Source organism: Cokeromyces recurvatus (genome assembly GCF_025118155.1).
Source record: "Cokeromyces recurvatus strain NRRL 2243 chromosome Unknown BX663scaffold_18, whole genome shotgun sequence".
Classification (NCBI taxonomy): domain Eukaryota; kingdom Fungi; phylum Mucoromycota; class Mucoromycetes; order Mucorales; family Mucoraceae; genus Cokeromyces; species Cokeromyces recurvatus.
Window position 1 is genome coordinate 95,067 of NW_026251404.1, and position 20,560 is coordinate 115,626.

The 20,560-nt window shown below is 30.2% G+C and overlaps 13 protein-coding genes across 13 annotated transcripts; 4 read left to right on the forward strand and 9 right to left on the reverse strand.

Annotated features, from left to right (window-relative positions):
• The first annotated feature begins 96 nt into the window (after nucleotides 1-96).
• BX663DRAFT_514126 (3-phosphoglycerate kinase) lies at nucleotides 97-1,841 on the forward strand. Its single transcript, XM_051528250.1, has 3 exons — nucleotides 97-200; nucleotides 290-974; nucleotides 1,211-1,841. Exons 1-3 carry the CDS (start codon nucleotides 136-138, stop codon nucleotides 1,709-1,711), a joined length of 1,251 nt encoding a protein of 416 aa, XP_051381314.1. The 5' UTR covers nucleotides 97-135; the 3' UTR covers nucleotides 1,712-1,841.
• A 415-nt stretch (nucleotides 1,842-2,256) lies between these two features.
• On the forward strand, nucleotides 2,257-4,039 carry BX663DRAFT_514128 (developmentally-regulated GTP-binding protein 1). The gene is made up of 9 exons (XM_051528251.1): nucleotides 2,257-2,297; nucleotides 2,323-2,325; nucleotides 2,467-2,593; nucleotides 2,671-2,718; nucleotides 2,778-2,908; nucleotides 2,976-3,045; nucleotides 3,127-3,427; nucleotides 3,496-3,882; nucleotides 3,956-4,039. The coding sequence occupies exons 1-9, from the start codon at nucleotides 2,268-2,270 to the stop codon at nucleotides 3,960-3,962; spliced, it is 1,104 nt and encodes a 367-aa protein (XP_051381315.1). The 5' UTR covers nucleotides 2,257-2,267; the 3' UTR covers nucleotides 3,963-4,039.
• Nucleotides 4,012-6,695, reverse strand: BX663DRAFT_456801 (terpenoid cyclases/protein prenyltransferase alpha-alpha toroid). Its single transcript, XM_051523868.1, has 5 exons — nucleotides 6,386-6,695; nucleotides 6,140-6,258; nucleotides 5,735-6,079; nucleotides 5,044-5,668; nucleotides 4,012-4,962 (listed from the first exon to the last, which is right to left on the reverse strand). The coding sequence occupies exons 1-5, from the start codon at nucleotides 6,575-6,577 to the stop codon at nucleotides 4,051-4,053; spliced, it is 2,193 nt and encodes a 730-aa protein (XP_051381316.1). The 5' UTR covers nucleotides 6,578-6,695; the 3' UTR covers nucleotides 4,012-4,050.
• Nucleotides 6,696-6,765: 70 nt separating this feature from the next.
• On the reverse strand, nucleotides 6,766-8,013 carry BX663DRAFT_514134 (small subunit of acetolactate synthase-domain-containing protein). The gene is made up of 5 exons (XM_051528252.1): nucleotides 7,954-8,013; nucleotides 7,433-7,885; nucleotides 7,212-7,349; nucleotides 6,962-7,136; nucleotides 6,766-6,898 (listed from the first exon to the last, which is right to left on the reverse strand). The coding sequence occupies exons 1-5, from the start codon at nucleotides 7,984-7,986 to the stop codon at nucleotides 6,780-6,782; spliced, it is 918 nt and encodes a 305-aa protein (XP_051381317.1). The 5' UTR covers nucleotides 7,987-8,013; the 3' UTR covers nucleotides 6,766-6,779.
• Nucleotides 8,014-8,105: 92 nt separating this feature from the next.
• On the reverse strand, nucleotides 8,106-9,257 carry BX663DRAFT_514139 (uncharacterized protein). The gene is made up of 9 exons (XM_051528253.1): nucleotides 9,218-9,257; nucleotides 9,111-9,149; nucleotides 9,016-9,034; nucleotides 8,889-8,946; nucleotides 8,797-8,815; nucleotides 8,709-8,729; nucleotides 8,436-8,638; nucleotides 8,294-8,354; nucleotides 8,106-8,210 (listed from the first exon to the last, which is right to left on the reverse strand). Exons 1-9 carry the CDS (start codon nucleotides 9,234-9,236, stop codon nucleotides 8,158-8,160), a joined length of 492 nt encoding a protein of 163 aa, XP_051381318.1. The 5' UTR covers nucleotides 9,237-9,257; the 3' UTR covers nucleotides 8,106-8,157.
• Nucleotides 9,258-9,908: 651 nt separating this feature from the next.
• On the reverse strand, nucleotides 9,909-11,214 carry BX663DRAFT_514143 (uncharacterized protein). Its single transcript, XM_051528254.1, has 5 exons — nucleotides 10,912-11,214; nucleotides 10,643-10,799; nucleotides 10,536-10,590; nucleotides 10,339-10,461; nucleotides 9,909-10,267 (listed from the first exon to the last, which is right to left on the reverse strand). The coding sequence occupies exons 1-5, from the start codon at nucleotides 11,162-11,164 to the stop codon at nucleotides 10,022-10,024; spliced, it is 834 nt and encodes a 277-aa protein (XP_051381319.1). The 5' UTR covers nucleotides 11,165-11,214; the 3' UTR covers nucleotides 9,909-10,021.
• Nucleotides 11,215-11,352: 138 nt separating this feature from the next.
• Nucleotides 11,353-12,934, forward strand: BX663DRAFT_553148 (WD-repeat region-domain-containing protein; the record flags this gene model as incomplete). Its single annotated transcript, XM_051531421.1, has 7 exons — nucleotides 11,353-11,430; nucleotides 11,500-11,661; nucleotides 11,742-11,887; nucleotides 11,971-12,357; nucleotides 12,464-12,677; nucleotides 12,752-12,823; nucleotides 12,905-12,934. The coding sequence occupies 7 exons, from the start codon at nucleotides 11,353-11,355 to the stop codon at nucleotides 12,932-12,934; spliced, it is 1,089 nt and encodes a 362-aa protein (XP_051381320.1).
• A 119-nt stretch (nucleotides 12,935-13,053) lies between these two features.
• Nucleotides 13,054-13,971, reverse strand: BX663DRAFT_437563 (uncharacterized protein; the record flags this gene model as incomplete). The annotated part of the gene is made up of 1 exon (XM_051523238.1): nucleotides 13,054-13,971. The coding sequence occupies one exon, from the start codon at nucleotides 13,969-13,971 to the stop codon at nucleotides 13,054-13,056; it is 918 nt and encodes a 305-aa protein (XP_051381321.1).
• A 382-nt stretch (nucleotides 13,972-14,353) lies between these two features.
• BX663DRAFT_514154 (thioredoxin-like protein) lies at nucleotides 14,354-15,356 on the reverse strand. Its single transcript, XM_051528255.1, has 3 exons — nucleotides 14,967-15,356; nucleotides 14,725-14,807; nucleotides 14,354-14,644 (listed from the first exon to the last, which is right to left on the reverse strand). The coding sequence occupies exons 1-3, from the start codon at nucleotides 15,305-15,307 to the stop codon at nucleotides 14,463-14,465; spliced, it is 606 nt and encodes a 201-aa protein (XP_051381322.1). The 5' UTR covers nucleotides 15,308-15,356; the 3' UTR covers nucleotides 14,354-14,462.
• Nucleotides 15,357-15,428: 72 nt separating this feature from the next.
• BX663DRAFT_514156 (uncharacterized protein) lies at nucleotides 15,429-16,055 on the reverse strand. Its single transcript, XM_051528256.1, has one exon. The coding sequence runs from the start codon at nucleotides 15,997-15,999 to the stop codon at nucleotides 15,442-15,444; it is 558 nt and encodes a 185-aa protein (XP_051381323.1). The 5' UTR covers nucleotides 16,000-16,055; the 3' UTR covers nucleotides 15,429-15,441.
• Nucleotides 16,056-16,085: 30 nt separating this feature from the next.
• BX663DRAFT_514158 (pyridoxal kinase) lies at nucleotides 16,086-17,027 on the reverse strand. Its single transcript, XM_051528257.1, has 6 exons — nucleotides 16,907-17,027; nucleotides 16,814-16,829; nucleotides 16,676-16,759; nucleotides 16,484-16,591; nucleotides 16,324-16,407; nucleotides 16,086-16,245 (listed from the first exon to the last, which is right to left on the reverse strand). The coding sequence occupies exons 1-6, from the start codon at nucleotides 16,973-16,975 to the stop codon at nucleotides 16,109-16,111; spliced, it is 498 nt and encodes a 165-aa protein (XP_051381324.1). The 5' UTR covers nucleotides 16,976-17,027; the 3' UTR covers nucleotides 16,086-16,108.
• Nucleotides 17,028-17,168: 141 nt separating this feature from the next.
• BX663DRAFT_514161 (uncharacterized protein) lies at nucleotides 17,169-18,367 on the forward strand. The gene is made up of 4 exons (XM_051528258.1): nucleotides 17,169-17,236; nucleotides 17,310-17,561; nucleotides 17,640-17,871; nucleotides 17,934-18,367. Exons 2-4 carry the CDS (start codon nucleotides 17,407-17,409, stop codon nucleotides 18,294-18,296), a joined length of 750 nt encoding a protein of 249 aa, XP_051381325.1. The 5' UTR covers nucleotides 17,169-17,236; nucleotides 17,310-17,406; the 3' UTR covers nucleotides 18,297-18,367.
• A 38-nt stretch (nucleotides 18,368-18,405) lies between these two features.
• BX663DRAFT_562264 (uncharacterized protein) lies at nucleotides 18,406-19,776 on the reverse strand (the record flags this gene model as incomplete). Its single annotated transcript, XM_051531964.1, has 6 exons — nucleotides 18,406-18,911; nucleotides 18,977-19,130; nucleotides 19,204-19,348; nucleotides 19,405-19,532; nucleotides 19,591-19,699; nucleotides 19,767-19,776. 6 exons carry the CDS (start codon nucleotides 19,774-19,776, stop codon nucleotides 18,675-18,677), a joined length of 783 nt encoding a protein of 260 aa, XP_051381326.1. The 3' UTR covers nucleotides 18,406-18,674.
• Between the last annotated feature and the right edge of the window lie 784 nt (nucleotides 19,777-20,560).

Below are 20,560 nucleotides of genomic sequence, written 5' to 3' on the forward strand. Positions count from 1 at the left end.
AAGTCAGGCCTATTACGAAAAAAAAAAAAAAAAAAGATATATAAGTTATCAGCATTACGTATCTCTTTTATACTTCTTTTTTTTTCTTTTCTTCTTTTTTTCTTTTTTTTTTTCTTTAATATAAATTAATTCATCATGTCTTTGTCTAACAAGCTTTCCATTCGTGACGTCGACCTCAAGGATAAGCGTGTCCTCATTCGGTAAATAACACGTTAAAAGAAATACACAATAGTGATGATTGGATTTTTTTTTATGCTAATGTTATAAATATGTTTATATAAATTAATAGTGTTGACTTCAACGTTCCCTTGAAGGATGGTGAAATCACCAACAACAACCGTATTGTTCAAGCTCTCCCCACTGTCAAGTATGCTCTTGAACAAGGTGCTGCTGCTGTCATCTTGATGTCTCACCTTGGTCGTCCTAATGGTGAAGCTGTTCCCAAGTACTCCTTGAAGCCTGTTGCTGCTGAAGTTGAAAAGCTCTTGGGTAAGCCTGTTGAATTCCTTAACGACTGTGTTGGTCCCGAAGTTGAAAAGGTCTGCCAAGCTGCCACTGGTGGTAAGGTCATCCTCTTGGAAAACCTCCGTTATCACATTGAAGAAGAAGGTTCTGCCAAGGTTGATGGTAAGAAGATCAAGGCTGATGCTGAAAAGGTCAAGGCCTTCCGTGCTTCTTTGACCTCTCTTGCCGATGTTTACATTAACGATGCCTTCGGTACCGCTCACCGTGCTCACTCCTCCATGGTTGGTGTTGAACTCCCTCAACGTGCTGCTGGTTTCCTTATGCAAAAGGAACTCGAATACTTTGCTAAGGCTCTTGAAAACCCTGCTCGTCCTTTCCTTGCCATCCTCGGTGGTGCTAAGGTCTCTGATAAGATCCAATTGATTGAAAACATGCTTGACAAGGTTAACGCTTTGATCGTCTGTGGTGGTATGGCTTTCACCTTCAAGAAGATCCTTAACAATGTCAACGTAAGTATTCTTTTCGTTTTTTTTAAAATTTTAATTATTATTTTTTTTGGGGGGTGGGCGAGAGGGAATAGTGTTGAAAAAAGAATTATATACAAATATATTCTTTCATGGGTTTCAATTCTTCAAAAAAAAAAGAAACGCGTGTTTAAAAGGAAACACTTTCCCGAAACGAGTTAGTTTAATTTCAACCTCCGCTAATCTTCTTTTTTTCTTTTTTTTTTAATAATACTATATAGATTGGTACTTCCCTTTTCGATGAAGATGGTTCCAAGTTGGTTGAAAACCTCGTTAAGAAGGCTCAAGAAAAGAATGTCAAGATGCTCTTCCCCATCGATTTCGTCACTGCTGACAAGTTCGCCCCCGATGCCAAGACTGGTTATGCTACTGATGCCACTGGTATCCCTGATGACTGGATGGGTCTTGACTGTGGTGCTGAATCCAGCAAGCTCTTCCGTGAAGAAATCTTGAAGGCCAAGACCATCGTCTGGAACGGTCCTTCTGGTGTCTTTGAATTCGATGCCTTCGCTAACGGTACCAAGAACGTCCTTAGCGCTGTCATTGATGCCACCAAGGAAGGTGCTACCACTATCATTGGTGGTGGTGATACCGCTACTGCTGCTCTCAAGTGGGGTGCTGGTGATAAGGTCTCTCACATCTCCACTGGTGGTGGTGCCTCTCTCGAACTCCTCGAGGGTAAGGAACTCCCTGGTGTCACTGCTCTTTCTAGCAAGAACTAAATTGTTTTAATTTAAAAATTTGCATGTATCATCCTATTCTTTTTTTTTCCCCCTTTTATTTCATCTATTTTTCATTTGTTAAATAAATTGTTATATTAGTATATAAGAGCATATATAATAATTTCACTTCTTTAAAGTTCCATATTACTACTGCTTTATATGTATGTATTGCATGTATTTTTCTTTTAATATTATTAGCCCAAATACAACAAACTGAAGATAATAATTTATGTCATTTTTTAGATATCTTTTTTCAACACTGTGCGGTCTAATAATTCTATTTTAAAAGCAAGGTCCTTGTACTTTTTTTTTTTTTTTTTTTTTTTTTTTTTTTTTTTTTTTCTACATACGGCAACTTTATTTAAAAGCATTAGAAGTGCTCATTCTTACTTTATAAAAAAAACGAAAATTATAAAGATGCTATGCATTACACTCCTGCCCAATTAAATCAGCGTAATTTACCTTGTGGCTTTTAATTTTTTTTTTTCTGACTTGACTATAAGCGGATACACCAAAAAAAAAATTGTTCTTTAGTTTTCCCTTTAACTTATTAAAAATGTCTTTGGTGGAAAAAATTAAGGTAATTTAAACAATGTGTTTGTCATTAGGCCGAAAATGAAAAAAAAAAATAAACAAAAAACAAAACAAAACAAAAACTAACTTTCATTTTATATTATAATTAGGAAATTGAAGTATGTTCTCAATTAATCTAACACAGCCACAACAATCAACTAATTTCTTTTATTTTATGATAGAATGAAATGGCCAAGACCCAAAAGAATAAGGCCACTTCTTTTCATTTGGGTCAATTGAAAGCCAAACTTGCAAAACTTAGACGTGAATTAGTTACACCATCTGGTGGTGGAGGTGGTGGACCTGGTAGTAAGTCATTTAAAATGGGCTACTTTATTATTATTTTATATGTTTGTGAGTTTTATAATTAACTTTATTTTCAATAGTTGGTTTTGATGTTGCTAAAACGGGTGTTGCTCGTATTGGTTTTGTTGGTATGTTCAGTCAGTCAATATAAAAGATGTCATACTGATCTATTTTTTTTTTTCATTAGGTTTTCCTTCTGTGGGTAAATCAACTTTAATGTCTAAACTTACTGGAACAACCTCTGAAATTGGTGCATATGAATTCACAACACTTACAACTGTTCCAGGTGTTATTCAATATAAAGGCGCTAAACTTCAAGTAAGTACAAGAAATAGGCATGCGTATATATATATGTGTGTGTGGTTTATAATTAATTTTGTAATAGATTCTTGATCTTCCTGGTATTATTGAAGGTGCAAAGGATGGTAAAGGTCGTGGTCGACAAGTCATTGCTGGTAAGTAAATGTAAAAAAAAATTCTCCTTTTCCCTTTTTATATTTATCTCTTGGTTCTTGAACTTATAACCAAATTTATAGTTGCACGTACTTGTTCACTTATTTTTATTGTTCTTGATGTGTTAAAGCCTATGACTCACAAACGAATTATTGAAAAGGAATTAGAAGGCTTCGGTATCCGATTAAATAAGAAGCCACCTGCTATTATATTCAAAAAGAAAGAAAAGGGTGGTATCAACATGTCGAATACAGTCCCTTTGACCAAAATCACATTTGATGAAGTTAAGGCTGTTTTGAGTGAATATCGTATACATAATGCAGATGTTTCATTCAAAGAAGATTGTACAATTGATGATCTTATTGATGTTGTTGAAGGCAATCGGTAAATCGAAGTTATAATTTTGTTGCTGGTCAAATGATGTTAACCTTTTTTTTTATATATGTAAACAGTATTTATATCCCAGCAGTTTATGTATTAAACAAGATTGATCAAATTTCAATTGAAGAGTTAGATTTAATTTACAAGATTCCTAATGCAGTTCCTATTTCTTCTAATCATGAATGGAATTTTGATGAATTATTAGAATTCATGTGGGAAAAATTAAATCTTGTTAGAATCTATACTAAACCTAAAGGACAATTACCTGATTATGAACAACCTGTTGTTTTGACAAGCGATAAATGTACTATTGAAGACTTTTGTAATAATATTCACAAGTCCATTATAGAACAATTTAAATGTGCCTATGTTTGGGGCGCTTCAGTTAAACATAATCCTCAAAAGGTCGGCAAGGAACATGTTCTTATGGACGAAGATGTAGTTCAAATTGTTAAAAAGTGAGTAGTAGTATTAAAAAAAAAAAAAAAAGCAAAGAACAAGACTAACTTTTTAAATATTTTATATGTATAGAATTTAAAAATGATGTAGATTTTATAAATAAAAGCAGGCCCTTTTTTTTTAAAAAAAAAAAAAAAAAAAAAAAATAGAAAAAAACGTGATCTATTTTATTTATCAATAGTATCGCCATACACGTTGGCATATTTACCAAGAGCCCAAATAGTAAAGGCGAATTTATAATTTGGATAGGATATCATACAATTCTTATTAAAGACGCCTTCAATACTTTCTTGTAACCATTCACCATTGGGTTGTTGTCGTTTCATGATAAATTCAATACCACGACGAATAGGTTCTTTATGAGGATATTTGGCTTCTAATAAAGCCATGACAGCAAAGGCTGTATTCACTACCTGTGATTTTTCATTATGAGAATACACATGTAGTTCACATGATTTATAAGTCTCCCCCCAACCTCCATCTTCCTCTTGATGTTGGATTAAAAAGTCACAGCCACGTCTTGCATATTCAGATGTCTCATAGTATTCATCTACACTAGCTAAACTTTGTAATGCGAACATGGCAGCATATGTGTAGCAGATAGCCCAAGCACCGTACCATGAACCATCTTCATTTTGAACATCCTTAATGTAAAGCAAGGAACGACGACAGGTTTCATCAATTTCAGCACGACGATAATCAGGATCTATCTTGATAAAACTACGAAGACCCATCAAGACAGCTGTTGTACATTCAGGATAACTGTATTCTGTCATGATATTTCCAAATACCTCTGCAGGATTTAAAAGTTCTAAAAGATGTGTAGCACGAATTGTTTCATATGAAGCAAATCCATTATTTGCATTTTGCATAGTGAGTAAGACATCTACTGCTTGACGAAGACGCGTGATATTAATCAAGGAAGGTATACCAGGTGTCTTTTGTAGTGCAATAGTTGCTTTCATACCTTCCGCTGTACAATCGGATACAGTATAACCTTGATCTCTTGTGCTGAATGGCCAAGCACCTTTTGATGCTTGACGATAACTTTCTTTCATATTAGGTGGATTACGACGAATCTAAAAAGAAAGAAGAAGAAGAAAATAGCCTATTTAAATGACGCCTATATTTATCTATTTTATATAATTCTTTTTTATTACCTGAGTTATATCAAGAAATTCAAGTGTTTTAATCATATTTTCACGATACTTCATATTATCAGCTAATCGAGCTTCAACACAAGCTTGAGCAATAAAGGCAGCATCCCAAAGTTGACTACCATTTGTACCATTCATCATCATACCTTCTGGTCCCATCCACATAAAATCTGCATTTCTCTTGACGTGTTCTTTAAATTCATATGAATCTTTACCATAATGATAATAGACTACAAGCCAATTCATGGCTTTGTTAACTGGACCAATATCTAAATAAAACGAATTTTCATCTTCCATTTTAATTTGATTCACTGTTAATTTAAGAGCATAATCTCGAAGCCAAGGCAGCTTTGAAGCAAATGATTCATAGTACGTCAAACCATAATTGAGAACATCCATAATTTTTGAATGAGGGGTATATAAATCAACGGGATTTACGTTGTTTCTTTGCTTATCCCAATTAATGCTTTCGTAAGGTTCAACATAAAGCTCTTCACGAAGGGATTGTGTAAAGGTAGTCAGGGGTGCACTTAACCGACGAGCATAAATATAGCCCATTGGTAAATAAACTAAACGTGTATGGACCCACCAGTTACCTGGACAAACCGGAACCCAATCTGGTAACATCCTATATTCCAATTCCATAAATAAATAAATATGGATTACTCATAACATATATATATATATATATTACCATAACTCGGGAGGTATAGGGTTAACACCTTTCCAATCATAGACACCCAAAGCAGCTAACCAAAACTTGCCCCAAGCAGGAATACCTGTAACACCACCTAGACTATGAAGATGATTACGTGCTTTTACCATCGCAGGATGATCTGGACCTAAACCCAAAATACGCAAGGCTACATAATTTAAACCAGTACCAAAGATGGTCGAAACACCTTCAATATGAATACCCCAGCCACCATTCTCTGGATGAGCTCTGTTTAATAAATATCGAATCAATTCTAAACGCATAGGCTCTGGTACAGGTGTTCTTGTAATATAATAAGTAATAATCAAACCAGGAATCAAAAACCTAATAAATACTAGTTAGTTATCAAAACAATCATGCCGCTTATATACACTTTTTGCTTACATGGGCCCTCCATATTCTCCTCCCCAATGACCATCTTCTGTTTGAAGTCGACGATAGAATTCAAACCCATTTCGAGCTGCCTCAAGTGGAGTCTTTGGTTTTTCAAGTTCTGGCACATCCTACATGAAAATAACATGGACATATGGTTAGAATGTGAGAAAGCAAAAAAAAAAAAAAAAAAAAAAAAAAAAAAAAAAAAAAAAAAGAGTGTGTAAATGGCTAATGCTTGTGTTTGAATATATTTACAAGAGGAAGACCCAAGTGATATCTATCCCAAAGGGTTTGTGGCCAAGCTTTACGTTCTTCATCTGTTGTCAAATAGTGCCATGTCTGAGCACCTTGATCAACTTTCAGACGCCAATTATTTAAATCAGTAAATTCAGGAGTAGAATTTAAGTTTAAATTTGCTGATGTGTATTCGTCTAATGCTATAGTCATTTAACAGAAAAAAAATTAACAATTGTTATTAAAAAAAAAAGAAGAAAAAAAAGTAACTTTTTTTTTTTGAGTGTGCGGCATAGATAACAGAATAAATGATGTGCGGTGAGCTTATTTTATATTAGCCAATAAGAATTAAGCGCACGTGAATATTTATTTAAGATTAAAAAAAAAAAAAAAAAAAAAAAGGGCGCATTTATTATTATCCAGGAGGGAGAGTAGTAGGATCGACGGCATTATTGGTATTATCCTCAATTTGAGGGTCATTATCATCATCATCATTATGATTATATACTGGCGAACGAGGCATAGCCATAGTGCCTATATAACATTGAAATTATATACACATATATTTATATACATATTATGTTATATATATGTTACCTGTTCTGGATGCTTCAATGATACCAAAAGGTGCACAAAGTTTCATAAAGGAGGTAATACGATTAGGCTTTGCACATACTTCAACTACAACAGAATTAGTTGAAACATCAACGATTTTACCATTAAATAAACGTGTTAATTCAGTTATATTTTGTAAATGATTTGTTGTATTATTCTGTAAAGCAATAGAAGGTGACTTTATATAAATATATACAAATATATGAATATATACTCCATATATAATAATTACCTCGTTCACTGACTTGGAGGCAGTCATATGTAACTGTCTATGTACATTTTCTGGCCCCAAAGTAGAAAGTTTGATTAGCAATAATTCACGTTCAATTATGTTCATATTTGTATAATCTAATGCAGCCCAAACAGGTACCTAATCATATTGTAAATATAAAATATATAAATATACATATTTGGAACACACGTCTTCTTTATATATATTAATATGATAATTACCAAATCTTCAAATTGCTTTCTTGCTTGCTCTATTTGATTACTCTTTCCTTTAAAAACAATTGACATTCGACTTAAATCAGGTACCTCAGTACTAGCCACAACTAAAGATTCAATATTGAAATTTCTACCCGCCAAGATACCTGATAGTTTACTCAACACACCAGGTTCATTTTGAACTAAAAGATTTAATACATGTCTTTTTTGTTGTTGTTGTTGTTGTTGTTGATCTTTTGTTGATTTAGGTGTATTCTGTAAAATAATACGGACAGCATCTTCTGCTGTTCGTTTCTGAGTTACTAAAGAAATAGGCACATGATCATCGTCATTCATTTCTTTGCTATCTTTAAAGGCCAGGGCAGAGGTGCTTAGTGGTGTATAGAAACGACATTGTTGCGGTTGTATAGCAACTCGTTGTTGATGTTGCACAAAATACACCTTATTTCTTGTCTGTTGCTACCCATTACTCAAAAAAGGTTAACAATGTATACATGGTCATACATTTAATTTATTTACACACTTACCACTAATGATTTACACAATGATCTAATTGACATCTATATTAAGGATCAAAGAGAAAAGAGAGAGATATTGAAAAGAATTGAATATTTATATTTTCAATATGATGGATTGCTTATATTTCTTTATTAATTGTGAATCATTATTATCTCTAATATTTGATTGGCTAAAAAATATTTCATCTTTTATTATTATTATCATTATAATTTTTAAAATGTTTGAAATTCAACAGAGGCATCTGGAAAATACTTGGGGACTAAATCTAAAAAAAAAAAACAAAAAAAAAGGGGGGGGAGAGGGGAAGACTATTAAATACAGCAGCAACATTTCATCATGTATTATTACCTTTATAAATCTTTCTATCTTTTTCATTAAACAAGACAAAAATGACTTCATCAATTTGTTGCTATAGAAAATAAAAAATCAAATAAATAAAAAAATAAAAAAAAAATAAATAAATAAATAAATATGAGTTGGTGACATTTACCTCTTCCTTTGATAAATAGGAAAGAACAGTTTTTAAAGCTACATTAGCAGCTCTTTCATTATCATAACCATAAACACCAGTTGCAATACAAGGAAAGGCAATTGAACGCAAGTTATTTTCAGACAAGATTCGAAGAGAATTTTTATAACAATTCGAAAGTATATCAGGTTTTTCAGTTTGAGGTCCTACAGTATGAATGACATCTATGCAGATAGATTATATGATTCGTTTTTTTTTTTCCTTGTTCAACTCTATGATCCTTATTACACTTACATTTTGAAGGCAAACGATAACCTACAAGTTTTAAACAAGTTAAAAGAAAATTGAAAGCAACATAATATGTCGACGTCAAGTAACTTACCTTTTGTTATTTTGGCTTCCTATGTATACATTTATATTGAATAAATTAAACAACTGTCATATTATGTAATTTTATCTAATAATGATACTTGCTCCATCTGGACAACCACCCAATGTACGACATTCTTTTAACAGTTCTGGTCCTGCAGCACTGTCATTATTTTATAGTCAAAAAAAAAAAGATAATAATATGATGTATATTCTTTATCTCTCTTTTTACCTATGAATAGCTCCATCCACTGTTTTTTTTATGAATATATAAAATAAAAACTTTTAGTTTATACTCCATTCATTCATTAAATATACTTTTGTTACCTCCACCACCACCAAGTAAAGAATTATTAGCAGCATTCACTAAAAGAAGAATATGTCATTTTTTCTTTTAAATAAAGTCTATTCAATGCATTTTTTTTTTTTTTTACCAATAGCATCAACCCTCATTTTGGTAATGTCTTGACAGCTAGGATAGCATAAATGATATTTCCAAAAAAAAAGAAGCTTTATTTGTTTGTTTACCTTAATTTGATTTTACTAGCAAGTTTATTCATTCTTCTTATAGGGACTTTTGAAAAGGAAAAAAAAAAAAAAAAGTAGATATATCAAAGTTTTCATTTTCTTCAGAAAAAAAAACATGAAAAAAACGGTCACACTTCAATAAATTTATGCAGCAACGAAGTCTATTTTTACAAGCAACAGTGTACTAATACAATTTTGAAGAAGGATAAATATAAAATGACTAATAAGAATAAAATTTATGTCAAATTTAGATATTAATAAATATACGAATAAAAGTTAATAGTGATGATATTTTTCCTGCTTTTTTACTATTACCTTTGGTGTCATTAACTGTGACTTATTTATTGATATGTTTAAGCTGCTTTTGTACCTCAAGAATATAAAACTATCTTTCATTCATTCTTTATACATATATGCAAATATAAATATATATATGTATGTGTGTGTGTGTGTGTGTGTGTGTATTTCAGCTTTACAGATAGACTTATCATATCCAATAGCAGAGAGGATATACAATAATGAAAGATTACAGTTTTTCTGTTACTCTTATTACAAAAAAAAATAAATAAATAAATAAATAAATAAATAAGATTTATCCTATGTTGTAGTTTTGCTAAAATATTCAAACTATTTTATCTTGGAGGAAATATGAATGATATGCAGCTTATTTACTTTTTATTTTCGTAATTGTTATCTATTTTTTTTCCCTTCTAAATACGTGTAACTTTTCTTTTCTTTGAAAATGAAAAATCTTCATCATCATCGTCATCTTCACTCATCGCATTTCCATATAATTCATCTTCTTCAGCTTGTAAAGCTCTTGCCATGGCTAAATCATTATCAGTATTAGGTGTATCTACTGTATCACTCTCCTTTTTCTCTTCCTCTTCTTCTCTTGTGCCTATCGTACTTGGTGTAGATGGTGTAGATGGTGTTGGGGATCTGATAGCTTCTGCCTACAAGATATGATATTTTTTTTTACAAGGTAAATTTAGTTTTCCAATTATAGAATTCATTTTACAATTACCTTTAATTTTTCCATTCGATCAGGATGAGATGCTTTCATCTTTAATATACTTTGCTGTACTTTTTCAAGTTCAAGTTTTAATTGCTCTAATTCTTGTTTCTTTTGTCCAAGGATCAACAGAGGCTATTACATGAAATTCGATAAATATCCTCCATTTGTATATATATACGCATATAACTATATCTATAAAAACTTACATCCTCAATCTTTGGTAGTTCAATATTTTTCCATTCTGATTCCGGTAACTCATAACTATTATTTCACATGTCAATCAAAAATAAATAAGGTGGATATGCTAACTTACGCTGCCTTATTTGCAATCACTTTCTTTTTTAACTCTTCTCGAGAAAGTTTACCACCGGTATTAACAATACAGTTATTTTTACGCTTAATATGGCTTCCTTGAACCAAGGAGTTCTTAGCACCAATGACTTTAGGATCAATATGTAAGCCGGCAAATTCTAAAGAAATGTGGCTTAATATAGAGTCAACATTATATATACATACATATACATATATATATACATATATACATATAAAGAAATAGAGTTTAACTCACAATGATTCAATTACCTGCTGTACTTTGTTGTCCAAGTAATCGTTGTAATTGAAGATTCATTTGTGCATTTGTTTTACCAGGCAAACAACCGCTTTCAATGATCTTTGCCCAGTTACCAATACCAAACTTCATTAAAGCCTTTCGTAAAATTTCTGATTCTTCGTCCGTCCAGCCGGGTGATAAGGTACAATTCCAAAGACTAGCTGAATCATTCGAACGAAGCACATTACGTGCACCTGCTGTCATACTACGTGGTTTGGCTGACATGTTATTAATCTATAATTTGTCTATATGTGTATATAATGAAGAAAGGAAAGAGGGAAGAAAAAGAAAAAGAAAAGAGAGAAAAAAAAAAAAAAAAAAAAAAAGGGCAGAAAGTCACGTATTAAAACGCGATCATAATTTTACGTGTTTTTAGTAAAAAGTTTAGACCCCTTTTATTTTCTTATGTAGACATGGATATAGTACCGTTTCCTTTGATTATTCCAGTTGACGATGAAAATAAAATATATCAAGGATATTTACCTATTCATGTAAATAGAGGACGAAAATGTTTATTTTTTTTTCTCTCTGTTCATTGCATCTTATAATTCTTAATTTAGAACATTGAATATTACTTGGAACTTAAACTTGGGCCAAATGGATATATAAATGGTGAACAAAAATTACTTTATTTGATTAATGAGCAAAAAGATAGAATATATACCAAATTAAAAAGAGCAGATGAAATCATGTCCTACTTGACTGAATTAAAAGAATTACTTGTAAGATGAGCCTATTCCCTATTTCACCTCTCTCTCTTTTTCCTTTTTTTTTTTTCTTATTTAATTCCTTTTGATATCAGGAAGAAAGAAATCCAGAATTAACAAAAAAGCCCTTTCGTTATGATCATGATCGATATACGTATATCTATAAGGAGCTTCGAGGGATTGGATTTGATAAAGTTTACCAAGTAGGCGATGCCATGAATCATATTATATTTCAAACAATGTAATTCTATATATATTCTTTATACATGTAACATATATTTACATTCTATCTTTTTCTTTTTTTTTTTTGTTTATTTGTTTTAGAGATCAAGCCAATAGACAGCATTTATTAAAAGTAATATTGCCTATTCATTATCCATTTGCATTACCTCAAGTTATATCCGAATTACCTAGTCCTATAGAAGCCACTTCTTCAGAGTTATCCATTTTAATCAAACAACATCAAATCCTTATTGAAAAATACCAGACTTTATTCAACTGTCTCGATGAACTCGATACACACATGCGTATACTAGAACCAGAACAACCTAAACGAAATGATATTTGGAGAAGGATTGCCTTGGGACATCATTGTTCTTTGGAGATTGAATTAAATCCAGAATCACCCATGGATTCAAAACCCAAAGTACGTTTCTTTGGTAGTTTAAATAGAGTCAATGATTTAAAGAATAAATGGAATGAATTCAAATGGTATCTATCCATTATATAAATGTAAAAAAGAAAAAGGAGCGAGAAGAGACATACTAAATATATTTATACATGTATATATCTATTTATACATATCTATCTTACATAGGGATAAAAATAGACCCATTTATCAAAATTTATTGAATAGTTTTCAACTTGTATCGAATAGTGAAAATAAGGATTTACAAGAAGATTATACAATGACAGGAGATATTGAATGTGGTATTTGTTATTCTTATAAATTGAATGATAAGGATACACCTGATATTATTTGTGACAATTTATTATGTAATCGTGGTTTTCATTATCCATGTTTATATGAGGTAAAATCATGTATTTTACCATCTTTTCCCGATTTAACCTAATTTTTTTTTTTTTGTTTATTATTATTCTACAGTGGCTACGTGGTAACCCAGCAACTGTACAAAGCTTTAACATTTTATTTGGAAAGTGTCCTTATTGTAATGAGGTAGTAAAGAAGTGCATGCTATATAAATAAACATGACTAACTAGCTAACTAACTAAAAAATGATTGTATTTATTTATATAGAAAATAACAATCAAGGCAAAGTTAGGATGACACACATACATGTATATATTTATATAAATAGTAGTAGTAGTAGTAATAGTAGTAGTATACGGGAATAAAATTATATACAAAAATAAATAAATAAATAAATAAATATACATGATTTCTATTTATAGTACAGTCAGGGATTCTTCATAAGATGGAGGGTTCTTCATACAAAGTCCATGTTGATAAAGAGTTTCAATTTCTTTTGTTGAAATAGGCGAATTATAAGAGGGTAATTTACTATATTCACGTTCATTCAATAAATGACTATCTAACAGATCAAAATTTGTTTGAAATGATATCGTTCTAGTGACATATCTACTGTTACTGCTACTACTATTTACTTCTGCTGCTGGAATAGAGACTAAGAGTGAAACAAGTAAGATATGTTGAACATGAAATTGAGAATAAGATTGAGTAGAATGGGACAAGAGACGTTCATCAGGAATTTGATATAAATAATTTCCTTCCCAATTCCTATTTAATGGACCCAAAGGTAAATGGACAGCCGTATTTTTAACAGGGTATAAATAATGAACGGATTGAGACATCCTTTCTTCTTCTCCAACAAAGACAATACGTCTTTCAACAAGTTGTAAGAAGAGATGTTTAATCCTTAGATCTTTGATAGTCGGAGCTATTTCTATCTTGATAGGTAATTTAGAGCCTAAAGGAGCTGACTTTTTATCGATTGTAATTCGATATTGGCAATAATTTGAAAAATGCTTATGAGAATCAATCGTTGCTGGATAATAATTCTCTCCGCCCAACATGCTCTCATTGTCTGGTAAACGGGCTAAGATAACTTGTCTTTCAGCCCTTTCTTCCTCGCTTATCTTTGATGATATCATTTTATATTTTAAAGAGACAATTAGATGATAATCGACTTCAATTTGTGGACAATGAATTGTTTCTGGTATTCCAGAAGGTAAAGGTAATTCAAAAGAAAATCGAGTAGAAGAACTAGGATTGATCAAAAGAGGTGGTAATGATGATGAAGGATAGAGTTGAAGATGATTGGAGGAAATAAGTTCCCTGTTCATTTTAGTTTTATTATCTAATTAAAAATAGTTATTTGTTAGTTAGTTAGTTAGGGGGAAATAACTGAGTAATAAAAGAAGAAGGACTTACTTGTTTCATTCCATTTAATCTTCATAGTCCCTTCAAAGGTAAGATCTAATTTCTGTATCATGCATGTCTTTTCAAACTTGACATCCACTGCACCTCGTAAAACAGGTGATGTCTCAAGATTAGATCCAATAAATATAATTGGTTCTAATAATTGAATAGAAATCATCTGTGATATTGAAGATCTACGTGGCCACATTATTATTTTAACAAGTAAAAAAAAATAACTGTATTTAAAAAGTATGGAAAAACAAAAGTAGCAAACAAAACAAAACAAAAAAAAAAAAAAGAGGGAGAGTTCGTATTTATAAATGATGGAATAATAGACCTACTATTTAGCATAAATCTTATTTTATTATTATTATTCTGAGTTTAAATAATTAAAAAAAAGGGGTTCACAAGACTATTAATAATCATTCAAGTTTGATAGTAATTGGTTCTTATCTAACAATTCTTTAAGTTGCCCACTTTCATGCAATATTTCAAGGTCGTCAGAGCCACCTAAACTATCTCCATTCAAGAAGATATTAGGAAATGTATCTATACCCGATATCTCTTTTAATACCATTTTTACTTGGAAATCATCATCTATTAAAATGATGACGTTAATACATAGTGCAAAACTCTAAAGGGAAAAAATATTCCTTTTATTTTAATTGGTATTTTACCTCTTAAATTAACTTCAACTATATCTAAAGCTTGTTTTTTTAAGTTATATTCATTTAAAATTCTCTTGGCTTTTTTAGAGTATCTAAATGAAGTCATAAAGCACAAATCAAATGTAAGTATTTAAGTCATAAAACTTTTTATTTTGCACCCTTTTGAACCCTACCCACTTTATATATTTATACACACCCACACACCCACACACACGTATACATATTTGGTAATTTTTTTTATAATACTTTACGGGCAATAAGTTTTAGAAAACATAACTATAGGATTAGTATGAATTCGCTTTAATATTTCTTCCTTTAAAGTTAATTCTTTATTCTTCTCCTCTGGCATAATCATGTTTTCTTCTATTATTAAATCATTTTCATCAAAAAAACGATAATAAAGAGTATCACCGTATTTGTTGACTATGAATAATGTTATAAGAAAAGCAGTAATCATCAATGTCCAGATGCGAACACGTCGTGAATTGCATTGTCTACATTTTTTATTTCTTTTTTGTTGTTGTATCGCATCTTTTTTTTCTTTTGCTTCAAGATCATCTTGAACTGTGAAAGGTAAAGTTAAATGACTCATAGAATTCGATAGTTTAAAATAATAATAATAATAAAATGAAAAAAAAAAATAACTCTTTTAACAATAAAATTATTAATTTATGGGTAAATAGTTTTATTGCCATTTTTAGTAATGGATAGAATTTTTTTTTTTATTTAAATTTGAATAAACTTAATTGTATCTTTTGTAATATAGTCTTCTGGACTTTCAATTTCTTTTTTACCTTGAATTAAACGTAATTCACAACTATGAACTAGTTTAGAAGCATTTGGCTTTGTCTCAATTAAATCTGCTTCACCTCGACTTTCAATTTGAATCGTCTTTCGTTGATATAACCACGTCTTTTTCGCAATAGCATTGACACTACATACAACTCGATAAATTGCATCAATAAGTGGCTTATTTTGATTCATAGACTCCTGTAAGCGAGCTACGACCAATGCAGAGAATAGATCTCCAGTACCTGTGAAATAACCTGGATAAGTAGGGAAAGCAATTAAATGTTGATCTATCTGTCCATCTTCTTCTTCTGCTGAATACAGTTGTTGACTTGTGAAGCAATAAAGTGAATCATCAGAGCTTGTCTCAAGATGTACCTCTGAAGGCACTTCGTGTAATGGTAAGGATAAAGTTGTAATAACTACGTTACGTGCTCCCATTTGATGAAGTTTTTTAGCTACTTGACGTGCATCCTCTAATGTTTTAATTTTCATTTCTGATAAAATCCTGTTTTATATGTATATATATGATATATGTGTATAAAAAAAAAAAAAAAAAAAAAAAAAAAAAAAAAAAGGGGGTTAATTTGAGTATTATGTAATGCTATCCCTTATTTAACTCTGCTTCAAATTGATTGGGTGTAATCACGTCTACTACAGATTTCATAATATTTCTATATAACGGAACTATTTCTGGCGCAACATACAATGATCCACCATCTCCCATAACTGTGTCGCAAACTAGAATACAATATTGATCTTTCTTTAGAATAAAACTACTTTTATATATGTATATGTATATCTTTTTATATTTATTACCGTAAATTAGATTTGGATTCTGTTCTTTTAACTTTTTCACCATTTTCTCTATCTTTTCCAAAATGGCATAATTCCCAATATATCCTTAAAATAAAAAAAAAGAAAAGAAAACAATTTAAAAAAAAAGCCGACAATAGAATTCATTAAATAAAGACCTTACCAGTTAAAACATGTGTATATTCATTTGTCAATTTATTTTTTTCTAATCCATCGAATAATTCTTGGACATCATCTGCTGTCAAACGACCTCCAGTCCAAGAAGGATACCCTATATACATATATGATGGGTAATACAGAAATTATTTATTTATTTCTCTAGATAAAATGGAATACATATGACCCAACTTATTACCTGTATGGTTCGAGAATTGAACGGTATTTAATATATCAACATCAAACCCTAATGTTTGAAGTGGGAATACGGCTGCCTTATTGCCTTTATTAAATAAAGTTTAGAAACCCCTATTTTTGGAAATAATAATAAACATACCACAGTAGCCGGAAACCTAAAGGCAAAAGTATTCAATCAATATATTTTTTGACATTTTGAATCAATTCTGTATAGTTAATTCTGTAAATGTACCATGTGTGACTGAATACTTAAAACTCTATAGTTAACATCTTCTTGTGTACTATCCATATCGGATGTCATGGAAACAATCTACTTTGGATGAATTGAAAGCAATTTAATAAATGAAAAAAAAAAAAAAAAAAAAAAAAAAAAAAAAAAAAAAAAAAAAAAAAAAAAAAACTTTTTTGTTTCTTTTGAATATATTGATTTTTTTTTTATTTTTTTATTTATTTATTTTTTTTTTTTTTTTATATAGCTGAAGCTTAAAATTATTGTTATTTTAAATAAACATAGCATAATAAAGAAAGAAAATCACGATGAGTTTCCATTTATTATTAAAATGTAGATCTTTTTGATAAGCTTTGTTTATTAAATGAATGTATTCAAATGATTATTTTTTTTTTTTAAACAATAGAAAAAATGATTTTGAGAAACCGCATATGCTAGATAAAATTGTTGGTTTTTTGTTTTTTCTATTTATTTTTACTTCTTAAATACATACATATAACACGATGAGCATACAATTTAAAAGCAATAAAAAGAATAGATTAGGGTCAAATGGTATAAGACAAGCTGATGATCGTCGACCATCGTCATTATTAGATTCAATGGACCAAAAAGAACTTGAAGCTCAATATGAAAAAATAAAAAACATGTTGAATAACAAGTAATTAAAAATTCATTTTCTCATTACTTTTCTTTTTTTTTTGGCTTAATAAAATACCCCTTCCTTCATTTATAATAGCTCTCTTAAATTACCAGATGGAGGTGCTAAATTAAAAGCAAAACTTGAACAGATTAAATGTCTATTGGATGACCAAAACGCTATTGCCAATAAAGTGTCAGAATTATCACTTGATGATAAAATTAACGTGCGCCAAGAGACAATTGACCGTTCCAATAACATTTCACCTCAAGTACATTCTACTAAACTTTTAAAAGCCCATTCATTGGATTCAAAAACGGAGCAAAATACAGTAAGTTTTTATTTGTGTTTGAAAAAATAATAATAATACATGTTGTATTAATAAACAAATAGTCAAGATCTGCCCGCATGATGAGTTTAGATGAATCTATGCATCTACAAGAAGCACAACAAAAGGATATTAAATTGGCTAATATGAAAAAGAGAATGGAATCAGTAAGAAATGCTACAGTAGATAACTTGGCAGATGATTTAGCAATGACGATGAATAGTTTACAATTAGATCCTGAGACACGTCAACCACGTCCAGATGATGATGGACTTAGTGATGAAGAAGGAGAGGATGCTGATTCTGATGACCTTTCAGATTCAGAAAATGAAGAACTCTATGAAAGATATGACGATGAAGGTTTCGAAGAGGATGAACAACACATATTTGATGATGGACGACAACAAGACGATAATACAAGGATTTGAAGACATTGTTTAATAATAATAATAAAGCACAAGCATGGTCATTTATCACTTCTAGTTCTTATAAATGCAGGCATGGTCATTTATTCCTTCTAGTTCTTATAAATGCAGGCATGGTCATATTATCCCTTCTAGTTCTTATAAATACAGAGTAGCTATATATGAACTCTATTTTGTATAAGACTAATAATAGTCGTCCTATGACTACTAATTATAATACAATAGTCTAATTTCATTCTACATGTGTACTAGCCATGCTACATCTTTAAATTTAACTCAACATAAACTCGTTGACAAAATGCATTTAAGGAGTCATTTTTAACACTTGTTATTATTAATTGCTTTAATATATATAGAGAATGTATATGTATATACAATGAGCTATTCAGTAACTTGTTCATTTACAGTTGTAGGCATTTCAACTACAATTCCTTCTTCCTCATCATCATCATCGTCCTCATCATCATCACCGCGTTCTTGGAATCTATTGTATGTAGAATGAGTAGGTTGGTTCTCACTTTCATTTTCTGATTCATTATCTGATAATCCAATATCATCGTCGTTATCTGAGGAAACATATCCTCTTTCCATATCCACAAATCTTTGCTGATCTTCTGTCTATATATGGATATATATTAGTTACTAAAAAAAAAAAGCCAGGAGAAAAAAAAGGCTCTATTTACTATTATACTACGCTCATCATCCACTGATTTTTGTAATTCCTTAAGATTAGTAACAAGTGTGGTTAAATTCCTTTTACGGCGTTCAAAAGCTTCCAATTTTCGTTTTTTTTCTCTCTCTAATAAATCAATATCTCTTTGAAGCTTATCAATAGATCTGAATTTATAAAAAATGTAAGATACGGTTTTGTTTTTCTTCAAAATAGTTTATAAAGCTTTGCTTTACTTACGCTATATATGCATCTCTTGTGTCATATTTGAGAATCTCTCTTGCAACACGATCATATTCTAATTTCTGATTTCGCTTTTTCTGTTCTTTAATTAATTGTTCTCTTAAAGATTCTATATCGCCTCCTGCTTGTTCTTTAATCACGTCTAATGTCGAATATATAGTGAGTATATACATATATGTTCATATATAAATGCATTACCTGTTTGTTCGCCTAGGCTTTTATATTGTTCAATTTCTTTATTATTTGCATTGATTGTAAGAGGATGACGTTCAAGACTTGTTTGGTAATTTAATAATAGAATCAACAGATTTTCTAATTGAAGTTGTCTATAATTGATAGTTAAAATACATGAGTTTTGTATGATTCAAGATGGAATATACTAACGCTGATTCTACTGGTTCATTATACAGATTTTGTAAAAATATTATAAACTTTTTTTCTAGTAATTTAACGTGTCTTTCATCCAAAGATAAACGTTGTTTTAAAGAAGCCTCTATTTTTTTTTAAAAAAAAAATATGGTTATTTTATTCAAGTTAGTAACTTCAACAATAGTTTTTACCTTCGTCCATTTTTGTTTACAAGAAAATAAAAAAAAAAAAAAAAAAAAAAAAAAAAAAAAAAGATTATATTATGATTTGCACTAAAAAGTAGAAAAAAAACATATACACACACACCACCAGTATTTTAGAAGAAAAAAAAAACGCAACCGACAACCTATTTCAATTTCCGACTTTGACCGTTATTAGTGTACAACAATGAATAGGTAGCAACCCCACAACAACAAACTGACATCTCTTCTATTGTCATTCATTTATTTTAATTTTTTTAATGAAACAGATTTTTTCCTTTTTTCGATACAGAATTAATTAAACATGGATATGTCATCTTTAAATTATTTAAAAAACAGTTATTTTATAGCTATTTGAAAAAAAAAAAAAAAATATTAATTTTATCCTTTTATGGCTATTAAATCATTAAGAGTCTTCGGAAAACAACAACAACCTTGAATGTGGGTTAAAAGAAAGGAGACAAATTCACATTCTCTTTTCTTTTTTTCATTGACTTGTTTTCCACAAAGTGTTCAAAATCTAGCAAAAACTGTTTTTTTTTCAGGGGGATATTTTTTTTTCTTTTTTTTTTTATAAAAAAAATACACGAAATTCTTTAATTTATTTTTTTACAAATATAACAAGAACCCGCTCATTTATGCTGAAAACAAAACAAATTAAAGTAACTATAGCAACTAATTAGTTAAGATTGTGCAACTATTTTTGTCACGCGATCATCTCTGTGTTTAGAATACACAACATTTAATTGATTCAAAAAAAAAAAAAAAAAAAAAAAAAAAAAAAA